We start from the raw sequence: 14,022 nt of genomic DNA, 5'->3' as shown, positions 1-14,022 counted from the left end.
TTGAGCATGAATTATTTATGCTTCTAGCATGCAATTATCTGCTTAACATGTGAATTGATTAATCGCGATCGGTCAAATCCTACGTCTTATTTATTTGTTTTGTACAAGTCTTCCATTGCAAGGGGCACCAAACCCTATCATTTGGTTCATTAGATTTAATCTCATAACTCAATCTTAAATGGATAATCAAAGGATAAATAGTCATAACTAACCTTCTATGACTAAAATAATCTCACAACTCAATTATGTATTATATCTTAGTATTATTTTATTTAGAAAATCAAACACCACCATAATAGTTGTCATTGATGAGTGTGTTACACAAATTTTTATTGTCATCCATTCCATATACGGATTTACGAATTTTCCTAGGGCTGGCAAATCGTGCGTGTCGAACACGATAACAACAAACACGAACACGACCCGTTAAGAAAATCTCAAACATGAACACGAACACGACCCGCTACCCTCAGACACGGACATGAACGAACACGACACGAACTCATTAACGACACGAACCACTTCGGGTCAACACGACATGATAACAACACGTATTAAAAATGAGATTGTAAGAGTCATTTAATAAGTATTAAAAAATGAAAATATAATAAGAATTAATAATATTAAAAATATTATTTGTTAACGGATAAATACCTAACACCTAATAACGCAACATGCATTGTTAATCGGATAATACTTAACCCGATTCACCTAAATTCTTTCGTGAAACAGTAATGGGTCGATCTACACAAGGACACGAACCTTACTAAGCTCTCCACCCAAACCCATTAATTTTGTACCGATTCATATCGTGTTATCGTCGTGCCAAAAAATTACCAGCCCTAAATTTTCCTCACATAATATCCGATGAGGTTGCAATTTATACAGTAATGCAATCCAAATTATGTTTGGATTATTCACAGTAAATATTCACTTTTTATATTGTATTAAATAAATTTTTATTTGTTCATATTTTGTACATCGATTAGTGTCATATTGTATGTTTATAGATACTGGGAATGTGTTATTGGTTTAATATGATTAATTTGTTTAACAAATTATCACCCGCTAAATATTTTTAATTATAGTAGTACTTTGTAATTTCATTGGTAAAAATGATTGGGCCCAAGTTTTTATATCATTTGATATTTCTTTTATTCTTTTTGTTAAAATTGTTATTACAATACAAAATAGTATTAAAATAAAATAAAAATAAATAATAGTATTCAATTGTTACAAAATACAGTTTGGGTATATTTTCCGGGCAAAATTATATTCATCTTCTTGGAAAGATGATACATCCATTCCTGTTGCTACTAGGGATAAATTATCTATAGTCGAAGCCTTGATGGTAGGGCTCGAAAATAATACCGAAACATCGTCCTTATCGGTATCAAATTTTTGATATACCGTGATATTCGATAAGGTATGATATCTTTCGGTAAGGTAACGATATGAATATTCATATACCGTGGTATACCGCGACATACCGAAATTCGGTATATACCGTTAAATTAAGGTATTTACCGTGAAATATAAATAAAATTATATATAAAATATATTTTATATATTTTTAAATTATAAAATCTATTGTGAAATAAAAATATAATTCTGAATAAAATATATTTAATATATTTTTTAAATTATAAAATATAAATAATATTATAGAAACTCAAATATTCTATTTTTATTGATGTTGAAAGTCAGGTATACCGCAAAAATACGATATACCGAAAATGAGGTACGGTACCAGTATGGATATTTCCTTTACCGAAAATTTGGTATACTGATGTTCGGTATATCGAAAATTTTAATAAGGTAAAAGTATGATTTTCTCGCATACCGGATGTACGGTAAGATATACGGTATGGTGGTTTCGGTAAAGTATACTGTACTTATCCACCCCAACTTGAAGGAGATATTTGTTTGTATTAGGCGGTGATATTTAAATTAATCATATGTATCAATACTTCTGATAAGGTGGTATTTAAAATTGTTTCAATACTAAGTATTGTATTATTCTATTAAGACAAGATAAATGTGATAGAAATGGTTACTAATTCTCTAATGGAAAAATATAATTGTCTAAAATAGAAGTGGTTTATTTAGTGGGACATTCAAAAAATATAAATAATCTATCTTTATAGGACGAGGGATATTAAGCCGTAACAAACATTCTAGATTTCTAGTATTGTCAAATAGTATTGATAAAATAATCAATAATCTTAAAAAGAATTACCAATATCTTGCGAAAACCATACCAAAACTAACCAATAATAATACCACACCGAAACCAATAACTAATTATCTTGATAAATAATCAGAACTATACCATACATTATTAACCTATAATCTTGCGAAAAATAACAAAAATCTTTTGTTTTACCTGACTTGATGCACTAAATAGCATTTTTCATCGTTTATATTCATAATAGTCATAGTTTAATAATATAGTTTAATTTATTATAACAAATAAAAGTCCAAAAAGTATCTTAGCATTTCTGAAAATAGTTTTCTTTGTTAAGTGTTCATAATTAATTTCATTAATTTGTATGTTTATTGTTCAGTTATAAATAATTGTAACAATATTTAATTTAACTTAATTCAATACTATATAATCTACTACTAGTATTTTTTATAATCATAATACTGATATATTGTCCGTGCATCGTACTGAAGGTAAAAGAAATTCAACTCCTCAAACTTACAATCAAGTATTTTGCTCCTCGGAGTCACATAATGCTTCCTGTTATGGCCATGATTGGTTATACAAATTGATGGTATTAAGTATTTTATAATTTTAATTATTTTTAAAAAAATTAATTAATTAAATTATAATAGTAAAAATAATAATAAAAATAATAGTAATAATAAAAATAAACATAATAATAATAATAATAATAATAATAATAATAATAATAATAATAATAATAATAATAATAATAATAATTATTATTATTATTATTATTATAATATATTCCATTCCATTGAGTACCTTAATATGTAAGATTTCTAAAATTGGAGAAAAGAATATCTAAAAAAAAGTTAGATTCAGAATTCTGAAAAATTATACTGATTTCCTTATTTTCATGATTTTGATTACTTTCTCAATTTAATTAAAAATCAAAATAATCATAAGAATTTAAAATATAAGGAATATTGTCATCTTGGCAACCAAATCGGACGTACTATATATTAGCAAAACAAAATCAAACCCATTTTATAATTTCTCTATTCTATTATATATGGGTGCTACAGTTGTCGGTTATGCTAAAATAGCTTGAAACATATACTACAAATTTTAAGCATATATCTCTTGTAATTTCATAGAGTTGTTCTGTTGAAAATGGGCAAAAAAAAGAATATTGGAGCCAATTCAACGTCTGTAGCTACTTCAAGTGCTTCTTGGAAGTCCGGCGACACAGTTTCCGACCAGTTTCCGGTGGGTTTGAGGGTTCTCGTCGTCGACGATGACCATACATGTCTTAGGATTTTGGAAAGAATGCTGACTAATTGCCGCTATGAAGGTAAAAGTTGTCTGAAATCACGTATATTTTGGTAATGTTTATTGTTGAATTACTGTGCATTGATTATTGCTGGTTATGTTTAATTCTTGTACGTAGTTTAAGATGTTGCTTATATCTATGTGTTTTTTAGTTGGTGAGTGTGGAGCTTTGATTGTGTGATTGATTAGGGGATTTTTGTATAGAGAGAAGAAGCTGATGACTGGAATCTGAAATCTAGAGAGAGCGAATTGCTTTGTAGATCTAGTGGAGCTTTTTGTTTGATTTACTTTAGCCAACAATAATATGGAATCTTGCTCTTTCACTTGAGATATCTTGTTTTCGAGGTTTCAGTTACGAAATGCAGTCGAGCTGAGGTGGCGCTGCAGTTACTTAGGGATAACATGGATGGATTTGATGTTGTTATAAGCGATGTCCACATGCCGGACATGGATGGTTTTAAGCTTTTGGAGCACATTGGTTTGGAGATGGATGTGCCAGTCATCAGTAAGTTGTCACATATTTGATCATTTTATCTATATATAATTGATCCTCCATGTTACATGAGGTTTTTGAATTCTTGATTGTTTGTGGCTGTTCACTGTTTAGTGATGTCGGCCGATGATAGCAGAAGTGTTGTGATGAAGGGTGTCACTCATGGTGCTTGTGACTATCTGATAAAGCCGGTTCGGATGGAGGCATTGAAGAACATATGGCAGCACGTGATTCGTAAGAAGAAGTATAAGTGTAATGAAAAGGATAAGGAACATTTGGGAAGTGTGGAAGAAGGAGATCAGCAGCACAAGCCTACGGACGTTGCTGGTCACTCCTCTTCAGCTAACGAAGGGAATTGGAGAAGTTCGAGAAAGAGGGAAGAGGATGAGGACGATGGTGATGATGAGGATGATTCATCTGCATTGAAGAAACAACGTGTCGTTTGGACTGTTGAGCTGCACCAGCTTTTTGTAACCGCTGTTAATCAACTTGGGATCGATAGTATGTTTCTAACCACTATTTCTATTGCATCTTTGCTTTAATTTATCTTACAAAATTTATTTACATGTTAACATTGCATAAGAAGGACTAGTATCACAATTGCACAAGTACGTACTACTTGTCTTCTAAGCTAGAGTTACGCCCAAATAAATCTAACTTGGATCGTTTTACTTCAAGAAATTTTATTTTGTCATATTTTGATAATTTACATGTAGTAAATTGATAATCTTAAATGATCTCCAAAACCTATTATGAGTTGGTTGTTGTTGCAGTTCAACAATTTGTAAATATATTCTTGCTTTAATGGAGTTTATTTGATAAAGTTTCTGAGATTTAACATTCATATACTTGATTTCTTTTCATGTAAACAGAGGCTGTACCAAAGAAAATATTGCAATTAATGAATGTTCTGGGCCTTAGTAGAGAGAATGTTGCAAGCCACCTTCAGGTTGGTTGGAATCAGATCAATCCTTTCTTGTTTTTTGCTTTCATTGAGCCTCCTTGTAACTCTTGTGAAACTTGATGCAGAAATATCGTCTTTATCTTAGAAGGATTGGTGGACAGCCCCAGAATGGATCCAAGGATGCAGGTTTTGGCATGATAAGTTCGCTTAACGCCCTAGATCCTCATGCTCTTGCAACAATCCAACCTACATCCGTGCCCATTGTTGATCAACGCAACATTTACAGCTTCAATAATCCGAACATGAGGTTTGTAGATGGGCAGCAACACTATAACCATGGAATCCCTACGAATATGGATCCCTTGCACCAGTTTGGTCAGAGCAATCCTGTAATCAGACAGCAGTCAAGGACACAAATGTTGAATCAAGTTGGTGGCAACCAGCTCTTGAGTCATCGATCCATTCCTGGATCGGTGTTTAGCAGGTATGGAATGGACAATGTTCGTGCTCCAACATACACGCCTCTTCCCCAGCATCAAGGCCGTGTGGATGTTGCACCGTCCGTTTTAGTAGTTCAACCAGGATTTGCCAGTGATCATAGGAATGGACATACATCCATTATTAGGGAACCTTTCTCAACTGCTACCACTCTTGACAACGGCACAAACCTGAGGCAGCAGCGCACGTCTCTAAGAATCAAGACGGAAAGACTGCCGGACATGGGCTTCCAGGTAAGCCACAAATCTAAATGCGATTATTTTGTTAACCTCCACATAGTAAGACAGTTTCTCACATACATGCAGCAGCAAGAAGACAGGGGTGGCTGTGACGAATACCAACTGGATAATCTTCCAGTCTAGCCTGAAGCTGACTCGGATTCGTCTGCTATTGACGTATTACGCCTCTGTGCCTTTGATACATAGATAGGCTTTATTCTTTCACATCCACAATGCGGGAAACAATCATTCTTTTTGTTTTGTTTTGTTTTGTTTTTTTTTTTTATTTTTATGCACCCACATTCATTCTTTTGGATTGTTGCAGCCGATTTCCTAATTTCTTTTGAGACTTAGTCAGGATAGATTTATTTAACACGGTATCCAATTTGGAAAAAGGTTTAGTTCGACGTGTTTCATTATGAATGTGTGAATCTCAAAAAAAGCTTCTTTTTTGTTTTGATTAAATCGTTAATAATGTAAGCTGTGGAGAAATTGAGCATAACTAATATCTTTAGTTGCTCCAGTGGAACGTACTTATAGTCTTTCTCTTTGGAACGTAATTAGAAGCTGCCAAATAACAATACATATCTTGAAATTATTCAATGTTTTGTAATTAAATGTTAACTAATCCTAAAATGCAAACTAATAGTACCAACTAAGGCTGTCAAATCACGCGGCTAGGGTCATTATCGGGTCAACTCGATATCAAGCCAGTCCAATAAGGCCAAGCCATAACTAAATCTGAAATCATTGGGTCCTTATTGATTCTCAATCCCATTAACTTTGTGTATGTTCGTATTGGGTTTTTGCGTCATGTTGAAAATTGACGGCCCTACCGTTAACATTATTAATGAGTTACTATATAATTTAGCTTGTTATGACACAATAACGATCTCAAAATGATAATATACGATAAAATCTGCTATTACATGATTAAAACTTATAATATATGATTAAAAATTTATCGTGATTTAAATTTGAATAATAATAAATTAAAGTATCACATTTTTAAATAATAAAAATAATTTTTATTTCTTAACGGAAAACTCAAACCTAATCAGACTGAATCTGAAATTATTGGTTCTATTTAGGTCGAGAAGGATCCAACCCAATAAGGATTGACCCAAACTCATTAACCTTGTGTCTATTTAAGTGTTCATGTCTGATTTTCGTGTCGTATCAAAAACTGGCAATGCTACTACCAACTATGAACCATATGATTTTAGAGAGATAATGGTCTTTAATAATGCAACGTTTAATTTTGTTATTTTTTTATTAATATTACAAGAATAATACAAGTACAACATCGTCCAAAAAAAATAGACTAGTTTTACCATTTTAGGTTTTCCACCATAGTTTGACTAATTCTAAAAAGAAAATTTTTAAACACTACTAACACTAACAGTACTAATAATGTTGACTTCACAATCTACTAACACTATCTGTGTCATTTACAACTTTGTCTAATTTTTGTGGATGGATGTCGTATTAAATTTAGGGTATAAGACTGTGGTGTCAATATAGTATACTCCCTTCGTCCCACAAGAGTATACACCCTTTCCTTTTTTTAGTTCGTCCCACATGAATATGCACTTTCTAATTTTAAAAAGTATTTTCTTTATAATGAGTGAGACTCATTTTCCACTGAAAATACTTTAATTGCTTTTTTTATCTTTCTTACTTTATCAATTATGCATTGAAATTCGTGCCCAATAAATAATGCATACTCTTGTGGAATAGAGTGAATATTAAATATATCAACTCAGTAACATGAATATGTTAATAAAATTTAATATTGACACTGTGAATATATTATATTGACCTATTAAAATAGATACGTTGATATTCAATTGATTATAGAAATATATGAATACTCAACTCAATTCAATATTATCAAATTTAATTATTCGAAAATTAGCAACTAGGATATCGTTATTATTATTTTGATTTATATAACAGCAAAGCAAATGTAAGCATGAATTTAAAATTTTAATATATTTTTTTGATAGAAAGAAAAATGGTTACTTATTAATAATAAGTTGTTAGTTGATAATAATAGCTCAATATTAATCTTTTCATTTTTCGTGCTGATACTCAGGTGAATCTAGATCTAATTTAACAATCTAATGGTTAATATAAATAGTACTTCCCCGTTTCACAATGAGGCGTTTATTTGACCATGAGATTTAAGAAAACGATGTTTAGAAAATTAAGTCGAAAAAAAATAAAGTAAGAGAGAAAATAAATTAAACGAGTGAAAAGAAAATAAAGTAAGAGAGAAATTGTTATATATTTCGCAAGAAAAGAAAATGACTCACTTTAAACAGGATGTTCCAAAAAGGAATGCGAGTCGATTATGCTGGGACAAAGATTTGATTTTTATGAAAAATTATAAAATTAAAAATATCAATGATAAGTGAAAAAAGAGAAAAATGTCTCATAGAAATTGTTATATATTTCGCAAAAAAAAGAAATGACTCACTTTAAATGAAATGTTCCAAAAAGGAATGTGAGTTGGTTATGCTGGGAAGGAGATTCGATTTTTATGAAAAGCTATAAAATTAAAAATATCAATAAAATTTTTTAATGGATTAGAATCAAAACTAAGGATGTATTTGAATTGGTAGATACGCACATTTAGAGTGCATTTAATGGCCCAATCTAGTGTTTGATTTGTTGGTTAAATTTTCTTTGTGGTCGGCTCAATGGAAAAAGGCCCGTTGAATTAAGGCTGGAAAAATGGTTGTTTTATTATCATGAAAAATTGAGCGATAGTAATAATATATGCAACTCTATTTTAATCTTAGATTACCTAAAATTACTAATATAGCCCTCAATCTTGGAAATATAGAAAAAGTCAAAGGATAGTTTTATAATTTCCTATTATAGTCTGGCTTTAAATAACAAATCAAACATGTGTTATTAAGAACTATAGATAACATAATATCAATTTAAACACCACAAATAGAAATGGAAAACTAAGAAAATCATTGCTACAACATGGTTATATTCTTATCTAAATGAAAGATAAACTTCAATTCAAAAACACCCTAAACTTCATTTAATGTGTTTCATGTCACAATGTTTTATTTGATGAACTCTAAACAGAAGTTGCAATACTTCATGCTTCTATTAGATCAGGTTCATGATTATAGATAGATGGTGTTCATATAAGATTCTTACCACTCATATTACTTCTTCTTACGAACCACAGTGCTGCCATATGCTCTTCAATTCCTCCATCCGAACCGGTTTTATCAGATAGTCACAAGCACCATGAATGATACCCTTCATGGAGTATCAATTACAACTACTAAGTATATATATAGACTATGAGCTGAAGCAGCAAGAGCTTGAAGATCTAGGGGCCGTTGAGCGAACTTATCGGCCAAATTCTGCATGCGTGGGATCTAAGAAAAGAGCTCCCAAGCCCATTCTGGGGCTGTTGAGCAATCCTTCTAAGATAAAGACGATATTTCTGCATCGTTCAATAGTCAAGTTTCACAAGAATTACAAGGAGGCTCTGTTCTGGTAAAAGATTACTAAAGAATACGAGTTCAACGAAAGCAAAAAAACAAGCAAGGTTCTGATTCCAACCTACCTGAAGGTGGCTTGCAACATTCTCTATAGGGAGGCCCGGGACATTCATTAATTCCAATATTTTCTTTGGTACAGCATCTGTTTACATGGACATAAGTGGAGCGCAGTGAATCAAGTACATCTTAATATCTACAAATAAATTAAATCTCACAAACTTTAATCTATAAACTCCATTAAAGCAAGAATATATCTTCATATTGTTGAACTGCAACAACAACCAAGTTATAATAGTTTTTTGAGAATTCACTTAAGATTATCAATTTACTAATATCTAATTAAATTATCAAAATATGCAAAATAACATCTCTTGAAGAAGTAAAACGATCCAAGTTTGATTTATTTTGGCGTAGCTCTAGCTTAGAAGACAAGTAGTACATACTTACGCAATTGTGATACTAGTCCTTCTTATGCAATGTTAACATGTAAATAAATTTTGTAAGATAAATTAAAGCAAAGAAGCACAAAACCAAAGATGCAATAGAAAAAGTGGTTAGAAACATACTGTCGATTCCAAGTTGATTAACAGCGGTTACAAATAGCTGGTGCAGCTCAATACTCCAAATGACACGTTTCTTCAATGTAGATGAATCATCCTTGTCATCACCATCGTCCTCATCCTCTTCCCTCTTTCTCGAACTTCTCCAATTCCCTACGTAAGCTGAAGAGGAGTACTCAGCATCATCCGTAGGCTTGTGCTGCCAATCTCTTTCTTCCATGCTTCCAAACTGTTCCATATCCTTTTCCTTACACTCATACTTCTTCTTACGAATCACGTGCTGCCATATGTTCTTCAATTCCTTCATCTGAACCGGTTTTATCAGATAGTCACAAGCACCATGAGTGACACTTCTCATCACAACACTTTTGCTAACATCCGCCGACATCACTAATCAAGAATTCAACAACCTCATGTAACATGGAGTATCAATTACTACTACTAATTATAATATATATTAGATAAAATGATCAAATATGTGACTGCTTACGGATGACTGGCAGATCCATCTCCAATCCAATGTGCTCCAAAAGCTTAAAACCATCCATCTCCGGCATGTGGACTTCGCTTATAACAATGTCAAATTCATACTTGTTATCCCTAAGTAACTTCAGCGCTACCTCAGCTCGGCTGCATTTCGTAACTGAAAACTCAAAAACAATTGATCGCTAAGACTTTTCTTAGTATGACGGAATGGAATGACATTCCTACTTACACTTCATTCCTTTGTTTGGTATATTTTTGGCTTACGAATTACCATTTCATTCTCCATGGGAATATGCATTCCATCCATTTACCTAAGGAACTACGATTCTATTCCATTCTCATTTTTTATAAAATCTTAATAAAAGTACTCTATGTTATATATAGTACTATATTATATCATAAGTACTACATTATATTATAATTATATTTCAATTCAATATCCTCTCAATTTTATAATTTTTAAATTTCATGATCAAATTATAATTTTATAACTTTAAATAATTGAATAAAAACATATTCTAAACGCCACACAGACAACACATACGCAACACACACACCTATACTTCCACACACACAGTATACACGCTGTACACACCTTCACTTCCACACACTTCGCATTCACACTTCCACGTGCAATATACACACTTCAAACACATGACACGCATTGCACCCATAATACACACTACACAAAAAATTCACATAGTTTCACAAATATTACACACACATACACTTCCATACATAATACACACTCATATTACACATAAAAATAAATAATGAATATGACTTTCAAAATAATTTATCTATATTACTTTATACTTTACTTATAATAAATGGAAGATGTTAATTTATTTTCACAAAAACAAGTCTGATTATTTTGTTTTCAAAGTTGATTATGCCAATCATATACGGAGTACTTAATTGAATAACTATATCAAATATAAACAGATATATTATAGGTACAATTGTCATTGATTGATACTACTTTTAGGTAGTAGGTACAATTCATAATAAATATGACATTCAAATAATTATTCAAAATATATTTTTAGTTTTTTACCATGCAATGTGGTGTGTAGTATGTGAATATATTAGTGTGTATAGTGTGTATTGTGTATATGTGTGTAATGTGTGCATTTCGTTCCTATATTATTTGCAGCTATCAACATAGAAATAAAATCAATTAAGAAATAACAATTTCATTTTCTTTGTATTCAGTGCGCTTAAGCAAAAGAATATAGAGAAATTGTCATTTCATTCCTAGTTCCACTCCATTACCCTCTCTATTTCATTTTGTCTGTATTTCATTTTATCATATCAAGTATGGACTAAGTGAGAGTTGAGTTAATTGGCAAGATTTCATATTATTGTTGGCTAAAGGAAATGAAACAGCAAGCTCCACTACTACATTTGGATTGCCTCACAAGATCAACTACTCCTACAAAGCAACTCTCCCTCTCTCTCTAAACAAAAATCCCCTAATCAATCACACAATCAAAGCTCCACAATCACCAACTAAAGAACATATAGATATAATTCAACGATTAAAAGAAGCAAAATATGCTTGATTTCAGACAAATTGTACCTTCATAGCAGCAATTCATAAGCATCTTTTCCATAATCCTAAGACAAGTATTGTCATCATCGACGACGAGAACCCTCAAACCCGCCGGAAACTGATCCGAAACTGGATCGCTGGACTTCCAAGAAGCATTTGAGGTAGTTACAGACATTGACTTGACTCCAAGATTTAATTTTTTTTGCCAAAATTCAACAAAAATACTCAATAGTTCCAGGACATTACAGGAGAAACATGCTGAAAAACACATGGTTCGAGTTTGCATAATTCATATGCAGTCACCGAAAATTGAAGCAGCTAGCAGCCATAAGATAAGAGTATAAAGAGGAAATAAAAGGGGTGTATTCATGATTGGATCTTGTTAATAATTTAATTTGGTAAAGGGGTCACTACGGGAGAGTGGTTTCCAGCTTACCTGTGGCCTACTTATCCAATCCCGGTCAAATATATTTAGTTAAAGTAATACTTCATCCAAGAGCATCTACAACATACAGCCTGATGGAGTGCTGGCCCGTCCCACTTGGAGGGAACGGCATCGCTCTACCCGCTCTGAGACTACCATCGGTGACATTTCCATCAATGTCACTCATATAAGACAAAAAAACTATAAATAAAAATAATTCAAAAATAATTTAAATCAACTGCCCCTCATCAATTGGGAGCACTCTGCCGCCACCAAACAAAGTGAGGGGCACATGCCACATGTCTTCATATTATTGGCTGAATATTGATTTCTTTTTATTTTTGTTTTTTCTCTTTTTATTATTGATTTATTTTATTACTTGATTATTGGAGTATATGTATGTCGTAATAAATTTGCACAATAACAATATAATTCTATATCACATTTTCAATCTCGAAAATTTTGCACTACATTAAATTTTGATTGTTTTATTAATTTTTTTTTTATTCAATGATTATTACATTTATCTCTATATACCTTTTCAAATATCATGTGAATTATTCTTCCAAAAAATTCATGTGAACTACTCTTCCATAAAATGACGTGAACTACTTCATTTTTTATTATTTTATTTTAATTTATTATTTGCTATTACATTGTACTTCACTTTTCTATATATATATAGAGTTGTGATCAATGTCGAACCAATTTTAAAGACCGAACTAGAGACCAAATCTGGGCCATTAGATCTAGTTTTTTTGATGAGATGTGCTGCTGTGAAAAAATTTTCTGCTTCATTACTAGCCCATTTTACTTCATTGTATAAGTTTATTACTTAATTCTGTACCTAATACCTTGAAACTACATGTTTTTACTTGCTTCCAGTAGGTTTTGAAATGATTCAACATATGTTTCATTCAAATTCATTGACGTGGGTTTTTGCTTGATTAACATTTAAAAATGCAATTTATTCAAGTGAGTTTATTACTTCATTCAGGAAACGTTATTACTTCATTGGATAAGATTTTTACTTCATTCCAGTAGGACTTCAAATGCTTCTACACATACTTTATTTCAATAATTTATTACATTATTCCATGTGTTTATTAAACCAATATTAGCGCCATGACGGTGGTGATAGATATTGTAGAGAGAAAGAACGGCACGGGACGGCGAAACCACATTTACGTACTGGAATGAAGTAAAAACCTACTGGAATGAAGTAAAAACCTACTAGAATGAAGTAACATATTCTGGAACGAAGTTAAATCTTCGTAACATGTTAGTATGACTTATTTACCTTCGGATGAATGAAAATAGGCTCGTGATGAAGGAAAAATAATTTATAAATTTCTGTATCTTATCCATAAAAAACTAGATCTAAAAGCCCTAATTTGGTAGGGTTCGGTGGTTCGGTCTTTAAGAGTGGATTTGTGGATAATGGGACTCTATATAGATATATATATATATATATCCCACTTAACATGTAGAACTCATCACAAAAGCAACCGAATCATCCAAATTATTGCCCTTTCAATCAAGTTTTGATAAATTTGGTTTTATGGATCCAAATCATCCAAATTATCGTCCTTGTTTCCCAAACTATTTTAATTCTCAAAATTATCAACAATCATCAGAATATCCAAGTTCGCAAAATTTTCCTGATTTTGCACCACCTTACCAGAATCCCCAATCATTTTCAAATCTTGAGTATTCACAAAACTTTGAATTATCTCCAAATCTAAGCCAAATTCCTACATTTACTGAAAATCCCACATCAAACAATGTCGCCCAAAACTTGTTCGGAGATGCCCAACAAGAGAACAAAAAGAAGAGGAGCTCA

General features: G+C 31.7%; 2 protein-coding genes across 2 annotated transcripts; one reads left to right on the top strand and one right to left on the bottom strand.

Moving 5' to 3' along the window:
* The first annotated feature begins 3,346 nt into the window (after window positions 1-3,346).
* Window positions 3,347-5,762, top strand: LOC125186598 (two-component response regulator ARR2-like). Its single transcript, XM_048082995.1, has 5 exons — window positions 3,347-3,527; window positions 3,858-4,010; window positions 4,113-4,499; window positions 4,871-4,947; window positions 5,028-5,762. Exons 1-5 carry the CDS (start codon window positions 3,347-3,349, stop codon window positions 5,760-5,762), a joined length of 1,533 nt encoding a protein of 510 aa, XP_047938952.1.
* Window positions 5,763-8,651: 2,889 nt separating this feature from the next.
* LOC125200585 (two-component response regulator ARR2-like) lies at window positions 8,652-12,166 on the bottom strand. The gene is made up of 5 exons (XM_048098243.1): window positions 11,783-12,166; window positions 10,205-10,357; window positions 9,721-10,104; window positions 9,220-9,296; window positions 8,652-9,096 (listed from the first exon to the last, which is right to left on the bottom strand). The coding sequence occupies exons 1-5, from the start codon at window positions 12,039-12,041 to the stop codon at window positions 8,980-8,982; spliced, it is 990 nt and encodes a 329-aa protein (XP_047954200.1). The 5' UTR covers window positions 12,042-12,166; the 3' UTR covers window positions 8,652-8,979.
* Window positions 12,167-14,022: the final 1,856 nt, after the last annotated feature.

The sequence above is a fragment of the Salvia hispanica genome, chromosome 1 (assembly GCF_023119035.1).
Source record: "Salvia hispanica cultivar TCC Black 2014 chromosome 1, UniMelb_Shisp_WGS_1.0, whole genome shotgun sequence".
NCBI classification, from domain to species: Eukaryota; Viridiplantae; Streptophyta; class Magnoliopsida; order Lamiales; family Lamiaceae; genus Salvia; species Salvia hispanica.
Note: the sequence above shows the minus strand (reverse complement) of the source record. Positions and strands in the feature narration are given on the sequence as shown.

Coding starts and splice junctions, on each gene's coding strand:
- LOC125186598 (XM_048082995.1), top strand. CDS start 3,347: ATGGGCAAAAAAAAGAATATTGGAGCCAATTCAACGTCTGTAGCTACT. Junction 4,011..4,112: donor GATGGATGTGCCAGTCATCA/GTAAGTTGTCAC, acceptor TTCACTGTTTAG/TGATGTCGGCCGATGATAGC. Junction 4,948..5,027: donor ATGTTGCAAGCCACCTTCAG/GTTGGTTGGAAT, acceptor AACTTGATGCAG/AAATATCGTCTTTATCTTAG.
- LOC125200585 (XM_048098243.1), bottom strand. CDS start 12,041: ATGCAAACTCGAACCATGTGTTTTTCAGCATGTTTCTCCTGTAATGTC. Junction 10,358..11,782: donor TATGAATTGCTGCTATGAAG/GTACAATTTGTC, acceptor TTGAGTTTTCAG/TTACGAAATGCAGCCGAGCT. Junction 9,297..9,720: donor TAATCAACTTGGAATCGACA/GTATGTTTCTAA, acceptor CCATGTAAACAG/ATGCTGTACCAAAGAAAATA.